The 16874-nt window shown below is 43.7% G+C and overlaps 1 protein-coding gene across 1 annotated transcript; it reads left to right on the top strand.

Annotated features, from left to right (window-relative positions):
- The first annotated feature begins 275 nt into the window (after positions 1-275).
- cntnap1 (contactin associated protein 1) lies at positions 276-15592 on the top strand. Its single transcript, XM_083977990.1, has 24 exons — positions 276-460; positions 4911-5012; positions 5736-5929; positions 6228-6381; positions 6751-6954; positions 7234-7418; positions 7527-7676; positions 7799-8060; positions 8313-8462; positions 8548-8722; positions 9137-9243; positions 9349-9471; positions 9840-10043; positions 10154-10310; positions 10393-10520; positions 10619-10792; positions 10923-11141; positions 11257-11496; positions 11603-11842; positions 11944-12071; positions 12288-12381; positions 12488-12718; positions 12802-12846; positions 15375-15592. Exons 1-24 carry the CDS (start codon positions 400-402, stop codon positions 15572-15574), a joined length of 3927 nt encoding a protein of 1308 aa, XP_083834116.1. The 5' UTR covers positions 276-399; the 3' UTR covers positions 15575-15592.
- The last annotated feature ends 1282 nt before the right edge of the window (positions 15593-16874 follow it).

Raw genomic sequence — 16874 nt, 5'->3', positions numbered from 1 at the left:
ATCATCCCCCTCCTCGTTCTCCTCTGCGTCCAAAAACAACCTGCTTCTTGCGGAAGGGACAACAACAACAACCAAAATTCCCACTTTTCCTCTTCTGAGGCACTCGGCCAGGGACGCACATCCACAGACAACGCTGGATGATATAATGCAGGGGGAGCCAAACCATGCCATGACAGACATGTGAATAAAAACTGGTTAAAAGAACATAGCCGAAGGAACTGCGCGCTCTCGGCATTCGATGCGCGCCCCCGCCCCGGTGGAGGCTGCCCGACATCCCGGGAAGAGGAGTTGGAGCTGCGCGAGTTAAAGTTGGGCTAAAGGGGGGTTGAGAGGATGCTGCAGAACAATCAACGATTACACTGACATAGCCTATGTGGAGAAACGCGTCCTAAGTGAAGGATGACTTGCAAAGTACTGAGCATATGCCTCTTGTTTTTGGGTTTTCAACATTGCTCATCACGTAAGTCCTGTGAAACAGCAATTGTTCCTCTGTTATCGGTTGCTAGAATATCAGTCAAATATGTCCAGGTGTATATAGGCTATATACATGCATTATCTGCAGGTTAGTCAGCGCGTGGTTGTGTGCTTTAGGATTAAAACAAAAAAAAGTTGCAGGATAACATTTGATGCAGGTGAATAAGTGGAAAATATCACCGGAGGGCAAAATGTATCCTGAGGTGTTGAAGGGCAACGCACGCTGCGATAAAAAACAGACATAATCTTCAAACACTGGTCATGACATTTCACTGCTTTTTTTTAATTTCATTTTTATTTTTTTGCCTGACGCGGTTTCAGTAAAAACGTTGTTTTATGGGCTCACGCGCCAAAGCAAGAGAGAGAAAAAAAAGTGCAGAGGCAGAGCCGCGCCGGTCCTGCAGCAGAAGGTGCGCATAGTGTTCCCCATCACACTGGAGTGTCTGCATTGCAGTGCTTTCTCAGAGCCAGCGTGCAAGTTTGTGCACCGTGTGGGTTCAACTCTCCACTTGTCCGCAGAGCACGATCCCGCCCGCGTGTCTGCTCTATTGTTTCTGAATAGAATCATCAGCATGTCGCATTGATGCTGGTTGCTGTTGTTGGTGCTGAAAATAATCAAGTTGAGGGAGCAGGGTATCGGCGTCCTGACCGGGACCAGCCCACTGCAGTAGTTTTTTGTGTGTTTTTTTTTTTGGGATGGCTGTGTGCACATCACCTGTTCATATACAGAGTCACGCATCCTGCGTGGATTCACCTGGCAGGGAAATAATTTCCCACTGATCAATGAAGCAGTCATGTGGTGCAGCATATGCTTGGACAGAGGTGGGGCTGTGTTGGGGGCTAAAATTGGTGAGGGGGCGTTTGTTCATTTATCAAGCCTGTTATGTATGCACACTAACGAGCCTTTCAGGTGATGTCAGAGTGAGGAGGCTCTGCTGACTGTTTATTAACCCCATACACTGCATTGAATGACTCACTAGTTTTTACATCACTGGGAGATTAGAGATTAGGGATGGGAGCTCATGTGACTTCAGGATGGTTTGAAATTCTGGATGATGGAGTAGAAGTGAAGTGACAGCCATCACCTAATGCTAGTATAGCCAGTATGTTGATAAAAGGAAAGCTAAACCAGGTAGGTGTCTGTGTATTGGGTGTTTATAGAAGTGGATCCACTTCAGATAGATGTTCTCCACCTTTCTGAACTGTGCCAGTGAAGCTACAGGAGGATTACCTTCCTCTCCAGGCACTGCATTATACTGTAATATACATCTATTTTGTACTGATGATCATCCTAGTGCCACTGCTATTACTCGAATGTTCGTCACATCTGGTGCCGAGACGTGAATCATACCATCTTGCTGTAATAGAAAACTGAAAAATGAATGGAAATGGAGGCTGCACTTGAGTGGAAGTTTCATAACCTTATCGAATCAACGCATGCTATCCAGTTAGTTGAGGCCTGTGGGATTGGCCCATACTTTATCTCAGGCCAGTGCAACGCTACGTCTGCTGTGTTCATGTGCACAGTGCCGAATTAAAATGGAGCCTCAGATCCCAGAGCAGTGTGACCCATGCGGTCGGGTGGGGCTGAGCCTTGTTCTTCAGTGTGTGTGTGTGTGTGTGTGATTTTGTACTAGCATACTCAAGTTTATGCTTTGTGCATTCTGTCATGGTTAGCAGTTTGATCAGCAGGGGACTGACTACTTGGTTCATGTGAGGGAAGCTAATAGCTTGTGAAGGAAGCATGTGTTGCTCTATGCTGAGACAGAAGCAAATGTAAACCTGAATTTGACTCTATCGTGCTGCACAGTTTGGGTTTTTATCCCTGGCTGTAGTCAGACACCACCCACTGTGATGCCTGCCTGGGAATTAATAATTTAGTGAAATCCATCTAATAGAAAAATGCTATATTTCTTTTTTTCACTTCCTTCCTCTTACGTTGCAGCATTTCTTTGATAGGGTAGTCGTGTTTCTTTGATATAATGTCGGTGGACATCTGCATTCAGTTCACATTTGCACAAATGCAGGGCTGCTGTCTGAATCCTCAGCTGCTGCACGTCAAGAGCAAGACGGTGACAGCCGGAGGAGGTGCCTCTGCATACTGTATGTAACCTGCAGTGATGATTGTGTCAGCCCAGACAGACCGGCCTACACTTACAGTAGACTGATGATTCAGCAGGAGTGATGATATAGCGCTACGCAGCCACACGGTTCCCCACAGCTTCTTAATGATGAATGGAGAAAGAGATTTCACTGTGTGGGTGACGAGAAGGCAGGAAGAGAGAGGGAGGGGAGGCACGCAGGATCACAGGAAGAGAAAGGGGGTGCAAAGGATTCAGGTGAACCTCAGTTACTGCAACATGACAACGCCTACTTTTTGAAAGAGAGAGAGAGAGAGAGAGAGAGAGGCTGGGAGAGGAAGAAGAAGAAATGATTATGATGAGAGGGGGCATGAGGTAATGGAATGCTGTGAGTGCACAAGAGAGCAGTTGATTACTGGATGGAGATAAAGAGGGAGAGGGGGGGTTCAGAGTGAGGGGAGAGGAGGCGAGTCGTGAAGAGGCTGGAGTGTGGATGGATTGTGTGACAGTCTTGCCATGAAGTGGAGGTGTGGAGCTGCTGAGTGTCCTGGGTTAACCTGCTGCAGTCTGGGATGGAGCAGCTGCTCTTCACATTTAAAGTCAACCTCCTCTCCCTTTAACTACTAATTGAGGGGCATTAAAACAAATCGATACATTTGAAGCCATTAGCGGGCAAATGAGCTTCGGTTGTGTAACTGCAGCACAAAGCCTCCAAATATTTTTGTTTGAAACAGCTTGTTTTTAAGCAGTGGATCACTTGAAGTGTTCTCCACAGCACAGTGATGCAGCATGCAGGGAGCTGTTATCGATTCCTCCGTAAGCATTTCTGTATCGTGTGGGTGGTGAGGAGGCTTCTCGTGCAGGCAGACAGGAGCTGAAAGTCAAGGTCACATTTCCCTTGTTCAGCACGTTTCTTCCACATGAGTGGACGACGGTGTGTCCTCTCAGGACCGGTGACAGGACTCACGCTCCTGTGACTCGATTTTGTTCTTCAGATGATGGCGTATTCATGCTGCATATTATGTCTCACATGACATTTGAAGCAGTGTCAGGCAGCAGATGAAAGCATTCTACGTAATTCTTTGCTGTAACAATCTGCTCTCATCACTCAGACTTCTTTCCCTCTTCAAAGGTGTTAAGATTTTGAGGCTGTGCTGTACCCGTCCTTTCTCTCACTCCACCTGCAGCCTGCATACAAATTGTGCTCAAGCCTCCTGCTTTCAGCCACAGCTCACTGCCTCTTTCTGTTGTGCTCCAAAACCTCTGAGACTGTAAAAACACGAGTTACAGTAAACAACTCCATATGTTCAGAGAGGATTACACTGTGGTGGATTGCACTACACTTTCCTCATAGCTCTACTTTAGTTGGTCCTGTATCTCCCTAAACTTCTCATTCAAGTTAAACCCAAATCCATCTATATTTTCTTGCAGACTATCTATATGAAGTATCTTGGGGGTATTAAAGAGCATACTTCAGCACTTAAATGAGACAATGTTTCACTTGCAGCTCGGGGTGAGGGCATCATGCATTTATCCCCAGCACTGACACAAGCAAGATTAGGTAGAATTATGGTCACTTCTAATAGCCGTGGGTCGGATAGCAAGCCTCAGCAGATGGGTGATGGGCCTATCGGTCTCATAACCACATGCACAACAACACAGCCGCAGCCTCAGTGTGACTGTGTCCTCCCTGTCCAGGATACTGCATGTATAAACACACAGGTATACAGACAGTGGCAGGCGAATACACACAGTAACACGACCACAATGACATCCACATGACGCTGCAACATCTTTTTCTGTCTGGCCGACACACACACGAGATCCATCTTTTAACTCTTTTGAAATATGAAAGAGGTGGTTGTGTAACTGCATGACGTTCACAATAGTTAATCTCAGCTATGGTTTCATAATTTACTCCCAGTCCCACACAGACTGTGAAGAAATGAGGATGCTAAGATGACACATGCTCTGAGTAGGTGTCAGGACACTTAGTTACACCTTGATCCAACTGGTTAAAAGGAGGCTATTTAGTGGCTATGCATTAATGAGGGTTGTACATCTTTGACCTCCCCATCTGAAAAATGTTAATGACCAAAAAAACTAAATGTGTCTGTGCTGTGCTTTGAATTATTAATTGGACTGATCCGGCTAAATTTGATGTTTGTGTCCAATGGAGAATGCGTTCACCTCTAATTAAACTCCAAAATGGTGTTTTCTTATCAGGCTGTGCAGCAGTGCTTGTCTTTGTTGCCCTAGAATTGCATAATTTTGAAAACCAGTTGCAAATGCAGCATTGTGAGGACGTTTATTGAATATCTTCTGACCTTGGTTTCTTCCTTGTTGTCACTGCAGATGAATGTGTTGATCCGCTGGTCTCTGGGCTCTATGCCTCCTCCTTTCTGGCTTCCTCCAGATATAACTTCCTGTACTCCGCCAATTTTGCCAAATTGTACGGTAAGTCCTCAATTTTTTACACCGTTCACCTGAGAGACCTTTCTCGCTGCAGATATTTGAATTTATTATACCTGAAAAGGCACAAGTGTAATTAATAACATACAACATAATGGCTCCTGTTGCAGCATGAATAATGCCAACCCTGACACTACTGTCATTAGTTTTACAATATTAAACTTGCAGTATCTGCGTGTCTGTGTCACTTGGGGCTACATTAGCTGAACTGCTGGCAGTTGAGTTGCATTGTGGGTATAGTAAATACCAGCATTTGACAAATGAGAACAATACATGGATTTAAAAAAGATAACATATTTGTTGTGCTGTGTCCATTTTGATATGTTTCTGGTTTTCAACTGTCCATTATGAATCTGACTGTGTAGAAGTGCAACACTAAAAATTATTCAAAAACTTATCAAAGCACTACAAATATAGACCTGCTTTAATCTGAGCACATAAATAAGGACCTCAGATTACATAATCAGGAAAACAAGGGGACAATTATAGTAACTGTGACTAAATTTGGCTGCAAACTAGAGGAAAAAAAGAATTTAGGCTCATAGTGTAAGTAACTGGTGATATATATTGCTGCTATATACTAAATGCTTGTCAACAAAGTCGCTGAACTCCACCCCCAAATCTGTATCAAGTTCAAAATGGCTGACATAAGTTACAAGGTCATTTGATATCTTAATTGGCTTGGTTATGATTTCTCTCCACCCTCAGGCAGCAGTGGCTGGTCCCCATCTCCGAGGGACAGACAGCCATGGCTGCAGGTCGACCTGGGCAGGAAGTACCGACTGGTGGCCATCGCCACCCAGGGGACGTTCAACTCATATGACTGGGTCAGCAAGTACTCCCTGCTTTATGGAGACCGACCAGATTCCTGGACGCCGTACATCATGCGTGGAGGAAACTCTGTAGGTGCCACTGAGCCATAATGATTTTAGTAGGGGTGTGGGATCAGGGCCATGACGGGGGATGAGAGTGAAGGATTATCTAGTCAAATCTTCACAATTGCTTCTGCATTCAGTAGGTGCTCCATTATAGCCATTGTCCCTGGCGCTGAAACACAAGACAGCACAGCATATTATCTCTCTGAACACTGACAGAGCTAATCTCATCATCAGTTCATCTCCAGTCCCTTAATAAGGTGTTAACGCCACTGCAGTGACTCAATAACTCTCTCGTCTCTTTCCCTGGCTCATCTGTTTGCAGACAATGCCTGGAAACTGGAATTATTATCAGGTGAAGAGGAATGTCTTCCATTACGCCTTTACTGCTAAACACATTCGCCTGCTGCCTCTGGCGTGGAACACGGAGAGCGGAGGGAAGATCGGTGTGAGGCTGGAGCTGTTTGGCTGTCCTTATGGTAAAAATGACTGATGGATGCTACACAGGGATTTACATGCCTCTGATAAAGATCTGGGGAGATTTTGCAGTCCCGGTGCTTAGTCATATTTGTCAATATTCCACTACATTCAAGCGCCAAATATCCCACAACATCTTCCCAGTTAAGACACGACTAAGCTCACCTGATTCTTACTGAAGAACATCCTACACCAGCTAAATACCAACACCCACGAGGTACTGCATAAAATCACCAGATAATCCCAATAAATGCCACATAGATTTGCATATAACCTTGGATGCAGACTGCTCAGTAAACCGTGGGCAGTATTTTAAATCAGTAGTTATATTCAAAATGTTATATATCTAGATATTCTGCTCTTCGTTTCAGATTCGTATGTGCTACAGTACAACGGGGACGACTCAGTGATCTACATGTACCCAGACAAGAGGTCCCGCACACTGCACGACCACTTCGCCATAAACTTCAAGACTCTGGAGCAGGACGGCCTGCTGCTGCACAGCGAGGGGATTCAGGGAGACGTCCTCACCCTGGAGCTGAAGAAGGGCCGTCTCTACCTGCACATCAGCCTCGGTACACCAGGACTCGTAAATTAATTTTCTTTTAGAGCATTTGGGCACACATTTGTTTTGCCCGGGCAGTGGAGAAGATGACAGGAAATGAAAGAGAGAGGGATGCAACAACAATATTGGTCCATGTGACAGTGATATCCATCTCAATAAGAAGCAAGCTTCTCTCAATCGTGAAATCAATATCGCTGGTTAGGTTGTTGGCCAGAGCCCTGAAGTTACTTCCAGCATTTTCTCTCATATAGAGCTGCTCTGTGGGTTTTCTGCCATTTGTTTCCTATAGGAAGCAGTATGGTGCACAACGTGAACGGTCGGATTACGCTGAGCGCTGGCAGCCTTCTGGATAACTTGCACTGGCACTACGTCACCATCAAGCGCTATGGGCGACAGGTGAACTTCACAGTGGACAGCCACACAGTGACGGGCATCTGCAAAGGAGAGTTCACATACCTGGATCTGGATACGCAGGTAACTCAGCATCTGGGTTTTATTATCCTCCTTTAATTATATTAATATTAGGAATATGTATACTACTGTAGGTCAATGAGGCTAACTGATTGTCTTTATACCTCTTAGTTGTATGTAGGAGGAGTGATAGAAGCAAACCTGCCTCACCTGCCCACTGTGCCAAATTTCCGGGGCTGCCTGGAGAATGTCTTCATCAATGGAGTCAATATCATCGACAAAGCCAAGAGAGAAGAGTCAGATATCCGCATACCGCGAAAGGTAGGACTTAATACGGACCATTATTCCACATTCGAGTCATAATACAATAGTTTCCTATGATCTAATGATGTTTTCACCAAAATCAATGAGATATGTTTCTGTTTTCTTCTTCTCACCCTCAGAAAAAGATGCACTACGCTTGCCGTGACATTCTCCTCAAACCGATGACCTTTGCCGGACCCAACAATTATCTGCAGGTGCCGGGCTTCTTCAGGAGGCCTCGCATGTTTGTCAAGTTCAAGTTCCGCTCCTGGGACTACACTGGGCTGCTAATGTTCACACGCTTTGCCGATGACCTCGGTGCCCTCGAGCTGGGTCTGAGTGAGGGACAGATCAATGTCACTATATTTCAGCCCGGGAAGAAGAAACTCCAGTTTGCTGCAGGTGATAAGATCTTTGCCTCAGATGCCTTTGTCTAACAGATAGAGGTAGATAAGGTCATGCTATTTATGTTTGGTTTTGTAAAAGCTAAAAAAAGACAGACTCCTCTCTCGAAGGACTTGCCATGCCTAATCTAGATCGATGAGCTGTGACAGGACAGTCTCTGTTTGAAGGCAGGGACGAGTGAGCTGTCAATTTTAGATGAAGGCTGTGCACATGATCTCATGACATGACAGACATTTCTCCAATCTCTAGGATACAGGCTGAACGATGGTTACTGGCATTCAGTGGACCTGGCCGCCAGAGACAACCTGCTGACCCTCACCATTGATGAGGAGGAGGGCTCTCCACTCAAGATCACCAACCCCTTCACTATTCGGACGGGAGACCGCTACTTTTTTGGAGGTGTGGTGGTTGATTACTTAAACAACAACTGACAACAACAGAAAAATCAACATGTGCCCTAATCCATTTTTTTTCTTGCACTCAGGTTGTCCGAAAACCAATAACACCATACGGAAATGTGAAACCAAGTTGAACCGCTTCCATGGTTGCATGCAGCATATCTTCATAGACAATGAGCAGCTTGATATAGACATTATTCTGCAACGACAATGGGGGCGCTATGCAGAGCTGTTGTTAGGAACCTGTGGCATTACTGACAGGTAGGAAACATCACTTTAAGCATCTAAGCTACTTTAAAATACAGTGTTTTGTCTGTTTTTTATTACTTTTTGCAAAGGGTACAGATTCCAACTCAGATTCTGATCCTCATCTACTCTACAGAATATAAAATTTTATTTCATTAAAAGTAGAAAACCTGCCTAAGACTAAAATAGAATAACTATGCTAGAACTATACTGTATGTTACAACAATGAAACACACTTCATTGATGACATGAGTCAAGATGTTTGTGAAGAATTTGGCCCTGAGACTCATAAACCTTGAATGACTGTATTTTACAAATGGTTTTAGAGAAAAGCAAGAGTTTGGAAATTAAAGAAGGACAGTTACAAAAGCTATTCTTTCACATTTTTAACATTAAAATACTCACTTCATCCATCTGTTGTATTTCCAGATGTACTCCAAACCCGTGTGAACATGAAGGCAGATGCATCCAGTCCTGGGACGATTTTATTTGTCTCTGCGAGAACACCGGCTATAAAGGAGAAGTGTGTCACATGTGTAAGTGCTGGTTTTCTCATAAGCATTTCTTCAGAGTTAATCACATCTGTCCCATTGCTATATTTCTCCCTAATAATAACAAATCTCACCTCTCTCCTCAAACAGCCGTTTATAAAGAGTCATGCGAGGCCTACAGGCTCAGTGGCAAGTACTGGTCTGGAAACTACACCATCGATCCTGATCTCAGTGGGCCGCTGAAACCATTTGAGGTGTACTGCAAAATGAAGTGTAAGTAAAAGCTGTCAATCCGAAAAACACAGCTTCATCAGCAAAGTGTTAAGTATTTACTAGATCCTCTGTGAGTTGTTAATGAAAAGATGAAAAAGCAAGACATCAGGTTATCTTGTTCCTATAATGAGAAATGTGTTATGAAATTTCAAGGGAAATTAAAAGGGTTCATTAAACAAGATCGTTCCAGCTGTTTCTATGTGTGTGTGCGCGCGCGTGTGCGTACTGGAAAGTTGTGCATCTTCTGAACTAGCACTCTGTCTTTCTGACAGTCTTATCAGACCTTAAATTGCTTTTCATATTTTTAATTTTTCTTACATTATCATCCTGTCCACCCTATGCTCTATATCTGTCACACCTCTCTGCAGCCTATAAAGCTTGGACGGTGATTCTGAATGACAGAGTGGATGGTACTAAGGTGACTGGGAGTTCAATAGACCGGCCATATATCGGAGATGTCAACTACTGGAATGCTACCTGGGATGAAGTCACCGCTCTGGCCAACATCTCCATGTACTGTGAGCAGTGGATCGACTACTCCTGCTACAAGTCCCGTCTTCTAAACACCCCCAGTAAGTGGGATTAATCATGTCATTTAATATTTTACTTGTGTGCTAATGGACAACAAGGGAGATGGAAAACATCAAGGAGACTCTTAACATACCTTTTCCATTCCAAATAGATGGAAGACCGTTTGGTTACTGGATTGGCCGCAACAATGTGAGTCATTATTACTGGGGTGGGACCTACAGAGAGGTCCAGATGTGTGGTTGTGCCATCAACCAAACCTGCACCGACTCCAGGTTTCTGTGCCACTGTGATGCCGACTACAGACAATGGTGAGAGAACGACTCATTAAGCCGCTTTAGCTTTTATCTGTGATGCCTGATCTTTAACATCCACCACTGTGTGGTTTCTCAGGTATTCAGATAAGGGCTACTTGGACTTTAGAGATCATCTCCCTGTAAGGAAAATTGTGGTCGGGGATACCAACAGGACCGGCTCAGAAGCACAGTTCACTGTCGGGCCTCTCCGCTGCCATGGCGACAGTAAGCTTAAACTCAAAGTGGTTGTGCTTGGTTGGTGTTGTACGAGGGGTCGTCGGTTGCTGTTTTTTCTCTACATGAATTCCAATGTTTTTCCACAGGAAACATCTGGAACACCATAGCCTTCACCAAGCCAGCCAACATAACCTTCCCCACCTGGAAGCCGGGATCCAGTGCTGACATCTCCTTCCACTTCAAAACCTATCGTGGCAACTGTATCTTCATGGAGAACTCTGACGAACATCTTCGAAACTTTATACGGATAGAGCTCAATTGTGAGTCGACCACACTGTTATGAGGGAGATATTCACCTCATGCAACTGACTGATTTGTCTAGTAATTATTATGTAATTCTTATATGTACTGTAACTATTATTTCTAATTATATCCTGTTTCTCTTTCTAGCCACCCATGAACTTGTGTTTGTATTTATGGTGGGTGATGGCATCCTCAATGCGACCCTGAACTCTCCTGTGCCTCTCAATGACAATGAGTGGCATTTTGTTCAGGCTGAGATCAATGTGAAACTAGCCAGAATCAAAGTTGATTATCAACCTTGGGCTGTGAAACGCTTCCCAGGTCAGACGTTTGTCACCATGAAGTTTAGTCATCCTTTTGTCGTAGGTAAGTTACCTATGCTGCATTTGGAAACTTAAAACTGTCAAATATCTTCTCCAAGTCATTGGTCTTCTAAACTTTGAAGACTTACCACCACTGATAAACTTTTCCTTTGTATCAGGGGCAGGCAATCGAACGCACAGACCATTCTTGGGTTGTTTACGAGGGTTACGGCTGAACGGCGTTCCTATTGATTTAGAGAGCAAAGTAGATGAAGAAAAGGGTATACGGAGGAATTGCACAGGACAGTGTCTCAATGCGTCCATACCGTGCCGAAACAGCGGTCAGTGTATTGAAGGTTACGCTTCCTATACCTGTGACTGCAACAACACAGCCTATGATGGTTTCTACTGCCATAAAGGTGAGTTTGGACACATCTTTCTAGACAACACCTGAACTTACTAACTGCTGTCATGAGCAGATATGGTTTCTACTAGGTATCTAACTCTACAATAATCTCTTCTAAGACATCGGAGCCTACTTTGAGATCGGCTCGTGGTTGAAGTATAACATCCGAAAGAAACCCATATCAGACGAGGCAGCATGGGCCAACTGGATAGACCCGCACTACGACAATTTCAGCCTGGGCTACAACGACACAGCAGATGATATAGAGTTCAGCTTCAGCACCGTTCACACACCAGCTGTGTTGCTGTACATCAGCTCCTTTGTCCAGGACTACATCGCCATCATCCTAAAGACCGACGGTAGGAGAAGCTCAGAGACAAATAATCTTAAGAACTGACCCGGTCATTGAGGTTTTCACACCAAACGCTATTTATGCATCTTGTCTTGTCTCTCCTCACAGGTAGTGTAGATCTGAGGTATAAACTGGGGCTCATAACACATAAGTACCAGCTGACTCACAGAAACCTGGCAGATGGATACCCCCACTATGTCAATATCACCAGACACAACAGAACCATCAAAACGCAGGTTTGCACTCTCACTGCTGTTGCTGTGTAAACTCCAATCTGACGTGGTTTATTCGGTTTATAATGAACCTATGAAACATTTTCTTTAAATGTGTTTTCTTGCTGAGAAAGAGGGTAAACTTGACTGTGTTTTTGTAATTGCTCACATAAAAAATACACCTTTGCACATAGGTCTGGTTAGGTGGCGTTATGTGATTTTACCTTGCCCCACACACAGGTGGATTACATGGAGCCCATAGTGGAAAAGATAACATTAGTGGAGGACGCCAGGTTTGACTCTCCAAAGTCCATGTTCCTTGGCAGAGTGATGGGTAAAAACCTAAATTTACCACTTGTTGATGTTCATCTTGCTACCAGTAGTACAGTAGTATCAGTATTATTTGATCCTATGTTTCCTCGTTGTGGCTGCTTCTTCAGAGGTTGGTGACATTGACTACGAGATCCAGAGACATAACGCACCAGGCTTCATAGGCTGCATATCCGGGGTGAGATACAACGTCTACGCTCCTTTAAAGGCCTTCTTCCGTCCGAATGAAACGGACCCTCCGGTACAGACACAAGGCTATGTCTCGGAGTCCATCTGTGGTGCCTTCCCTCCTGTCCTGGGTTATGTACCATGGGAGGCAGACCCCTGGTTTACCAGCATAGGTGAGCTTATATTACTATGTATTCATACGAAAGGATTAGTGTTTTCCTGTTCATCCACTTAACTGTGTATCTCCCTTTTACAGAGTACATTTATATCCATGATGACCTAGGCTTGTTTTGGATAACAGGTAAGATTTTTTTTCTCCCTGTACTCTGACACACACTCTCTTTAATCGGGCATTGCCCTGAATAGACAAATGCTGTGTATCTGCCTTGTTTCGGAATTGCTGCATTCAAAAGTATGAACAGTAATATGACATTTAGCAATTTATCCAGTTTATTTGAAGCACTGCTCCTCTCTGTCGTTTCTGTTTTACTCACTACCCGCTTGCCTGTCCCAGATGAGACAAATCAGTTTGAAGTTCTCCTTTTTCCCCTAAAATCCTCTAATCCTAAATTAGAGCGGGGATGTCAGATTCCAACGTGGGCTTTTGAGTGTTTATTCAAGCGTCTGGCTGCAGGCTCAAATCTATTACATGGCACAAAACCAAAAAAAAAAACCTTCTCAAATAAACAGTATTTCTAATGCACTGTAGCCTCATTTGTTTTTGCAAGAAATATATGAACTAATGTATGAATTTTAGAGAAATTACAATTATTAATAATTATGACCTGAGGTGAGATCGGAGGAAATTTAAATAAATCAATTAAAAATGAATATAAATTAAAGCCTAAGCTTTGCCTGTACATTTCTGGAAAACATCAATATTTAATATATTTCCTCTTCTGTTGAATCCCTATGATAATATCACACTTTATTACAAGAGGACATGTTGAGTGCCGAGACCAGAGGAACTGTCTGCAGTGCGGTATTACAGATGACGTGGTAAATTAGAGCCGTTCCTCCTGATGAGCAGCTGAGGCTGGAGTCTCAGGATTAAAGTGCAGCACAGAGCGGTCTCTGCTCCATCCCTGTCTGAGACCTTTACCGGATCAGCTAAATTTAGTCTGCATACTGTAGGCCCAGCTCCCTGTTCATCATTGATACATGTTACAGCTTAATAGATCACTCCGTTTCAGAGCTATTATGCTAATGCAGGACATCAGTGTGTCATTAGAGATTAGCGCGCCATTCAGGCATCCCAGCAATGGTCCCCGCTGGTAATCAGACATCATTTCTGTCTGGTATACTGCTCAAAAGAAATTGCACATTTGATTTAAATGTAGCTGATAAAATGAGTGCTGTGTTGCTAGTGAGCAAATTCCGACAGTGGCAATCAATATATGTTTATTTGTCCTTTTACAGAATCATTTTAAAAACCATTTTAGGTGCAGTACTGCTTTTCTAGAAAAAGAAATACTGTACCTCATGATAATATTTTATCAGATGCTTCAACAGAATCGATCCAAGCTCCATACCCATTTATTGGGGGGTGGACGCCTTTGCCAGTAAATGTTGGCAGAAAGTGCTAAGAAACACCGAGGCCATTTTGCTGGTCCATTACACACTGAACACCCTGAATGACAAACAAACACACACCTCTAGGCAATTCAATGTCTCCAGTTTGCCTGACCTGTATTCATTTGGACTGTAGGAGGATGGCCCAAGCAAATGCAGGGGGGGGGGAAACATTTAAAGCTGTGCCCAGAAAGGATGAAAATTGTGGTCTGAGCCTTGAGCTCCAAGGCAGCAGCTTGAACTACAGAGCCATTATGTTGCAAGACAGAACAATTCTGGTACTAAGGCTCAGAGGCAGGTGGTTGGTGCGAGAAGCAATCACATTACAAATCTGCGACTCATTTTGGATGCTGGTTTGACCTTTGGCAAGAACATTATTGCAAGGGTGGCTGTTTACCATCTGAGAAACAGCTCCAGCATCAAAGGTTTCCTGTCTTCGTCAGATGCTAAAAACTTATGTTCATAACGCTACTTAATTCAGATCAAAGTTCTCCTTTGTATTTTAAGCTCTTAATGACCTTGCTCCACGGTGTACATTATATATCATATTACTCTCCATTACTCTCCATTTCCAAAGCTAAATCTGGTCAGATTACATTCAGTATTTCATGGAAAAACCATAGAAAAGTGGCCGTGCTAATGTGAGATTACACCCAGATAGAGATTCTATCCTATCATGGTGTTTTAAAATGCTTATATCTGTGTTTTCTACCTCTATTTGACGCTCAATAAGCAGAGATAGGCAGTAACAATGAGGAGAGAGAGAAAGGGGGAGAGAGAGTGAAGCATATTAAACTTTAACTTGAACAAAATGGATATAAAAAAAATGGGGCTGGCCAGCATGAGCAATGACGCTGTGGAGCTGAACAGACAAACAAAAGACACGGCCACAGGACCAGGAGAGAAGAACCAGAGCTGGCTTATCTGTGTCAAGTGAATTTTGGGATGTTTAATGCAACAACAAACACAAAGCACCAGGGATGCTGCAGACATTTGAGTCACAGACACAGCAGACATCTGATGTGTGCAGTTCTGACCTTTTTTAGTATCTTCACCTGGATCTTACAGGAAAGTGTATATGGGGTTATAATATTGTCATGATAGATAATGTGACACCTAAATTCACCCACACCTCTGATATTGTGCAGTAATGCATCGCTATAAAATCAGTCATATAGAAGCTGCTGCTCATCACTATTTCTCTCCTCCCTCATTGTGCTGCAGATTAAGTCTGACTGTGCTATTTTTATCTTTCAGTCATTGTCATCCTGGCACTGCTGCTGCTCTTCGGAGGCCTGTACAGCATCTACGTCTATGCGTACCAGCAGAAGGGCAGCTACAACACCAACGAACCCAAGAACCTGGAGTCTCCCAGCAGCGCGAGGCCACTGACCGAGACCCTGAGGAGAGAAAAAAAGAACCTCCCGGAAATTGAAGAGGAGTTCAGGAGTGACTAGCATCACAGGACCTATGGGACAGAGGGCAGGGTGGGGGTGGGGGGGTTTGACTTAGATCGGGTTGGGCAGAGGGAAATAGCACTAACAACAACCACAGATACCTATATTGAGTTACTAATTGATTTCTTTCTTTTCTTTTTCTTTTTTACATTTCGTTTTATGTTCCTTTCCCCGGTTGAGTGGGATCTGATGCCTGGTGCTCTACATAGTACGTATTTTGGTAAGTTCTAGTTTTGCTGGGTTCAAAGTTCAAATCAAGCCCCATGTTGCGTGAGTAGCCAACAAGTCTCACACTGTATTGCAGGGTGAAAAACTGAAGTGCCTCATTTGAGCAAGCTTGATCTGAAGTAACCACAATAGCATATTCAAATAATAAGGTTTAGATCAGACACTGTGGGGGGGGGGAGAAGGTATTTTAAGAGATGTTTAATTACAGTTTGAACATCAGTTTAAAGTACTCACACTTTTATTGATTGATTTATTTTCTGAGCCATTTTTGAGCCGGATAAAGCTACTAGTATCCTACTGTATAGATTTAATACCATCTAAAATAATATACCTTTTGATGACAATCTCTCATGGAGCCATTTTCAACACCATAAGCTCAAGATCCCTCTCTGGGTTTGAGCAGTGAGCACATCTAAAAGCTGGTCCGGAAAACCAGTTCAACCAAAAAAAAAAAAAAAAAAAAAAAAATCCAACAAATCGAATCAAATTGGTGTTTGTGAATAAAAACAACCAACCGGAGAGAGAGAACAAGCATGGAGCTTTGAGATGTTTAAGCTTTGAGATGATGCATTTAAAGACTGTAAAAGGTATATACGCTTCTATTTGTTGTATTGCCGCCTATAACAGTGCATTACCTATACAGAATGGCACGTGTAAGTGGTTCAGACTCACCATAGTGTCAGTAGATAGCAGCTTTTGCCGATCACAGTGTGCTCACATTCTCAGGTAAGGCTTCAGAAGTTGAGAGAGTGTGATGACTGAAAGACGCCGTACCTCCAGGTGTGAGAGCTAACAGTCTGGTGTTGGTGTCCTGCAGAATATAAAAACAAAAGTCAGTGTGGTGAAACTCGCCAGGGACAGGGTGTCCTAAATATCCACGTCCCCATCCCCTTCTGTCTTACTTCTGGTTGCTAAGGTTATGGTCAAGCTGCCAGTAGCTGGGTGCTGCAGAGCACAGACATCTCTCCAATGAATAATACCACAAAAGAGCCAGTCTTCTCACAACAACAACATCATCTACAGTAATAAAATATATATAGCTTTCAGGAAACTGCTGCTCCTTATTTCCCTG

This window comes from Trachurus trachurus (assembly GCF_905171665.1).
Source record: "Trachurus trachurus genome assembly, chromosome: 8".
Lineage (NCBI taxonomy): Eukaryota > Metazoa > Chordata > Actinopteri > Carangiformes > Carangidae > Trachurus > Trachurus trachurus.
Note: the sequence above shows the minus strand (reverse complement) of the source record. Positions and strands in the feature narration are given on the sequence as shown.

Coding starts and splice junctions, on each gene's coding strand:
- cntnap1 (XM_083977990.1), top strand. CDS start 400: ATGACTTGCAAAGTACTGAGCATATGCCTCTTGTTTTTGGGTTTTCAA. Junction 461..4,910: donor TTTTCAACATTGCTCATCAC/GTAAGTCCTGTG, acceptor TTGTCACTGCAG/ATGAATGTGTTGATCCGCTG. Junction 6,382..6,750: donor GCTGTTTGGCTGTCCTTATG/GTAAAAATGACT, acceptor TCTTCGTTTCAG/ATTCGTATGTGCTACAGTAC.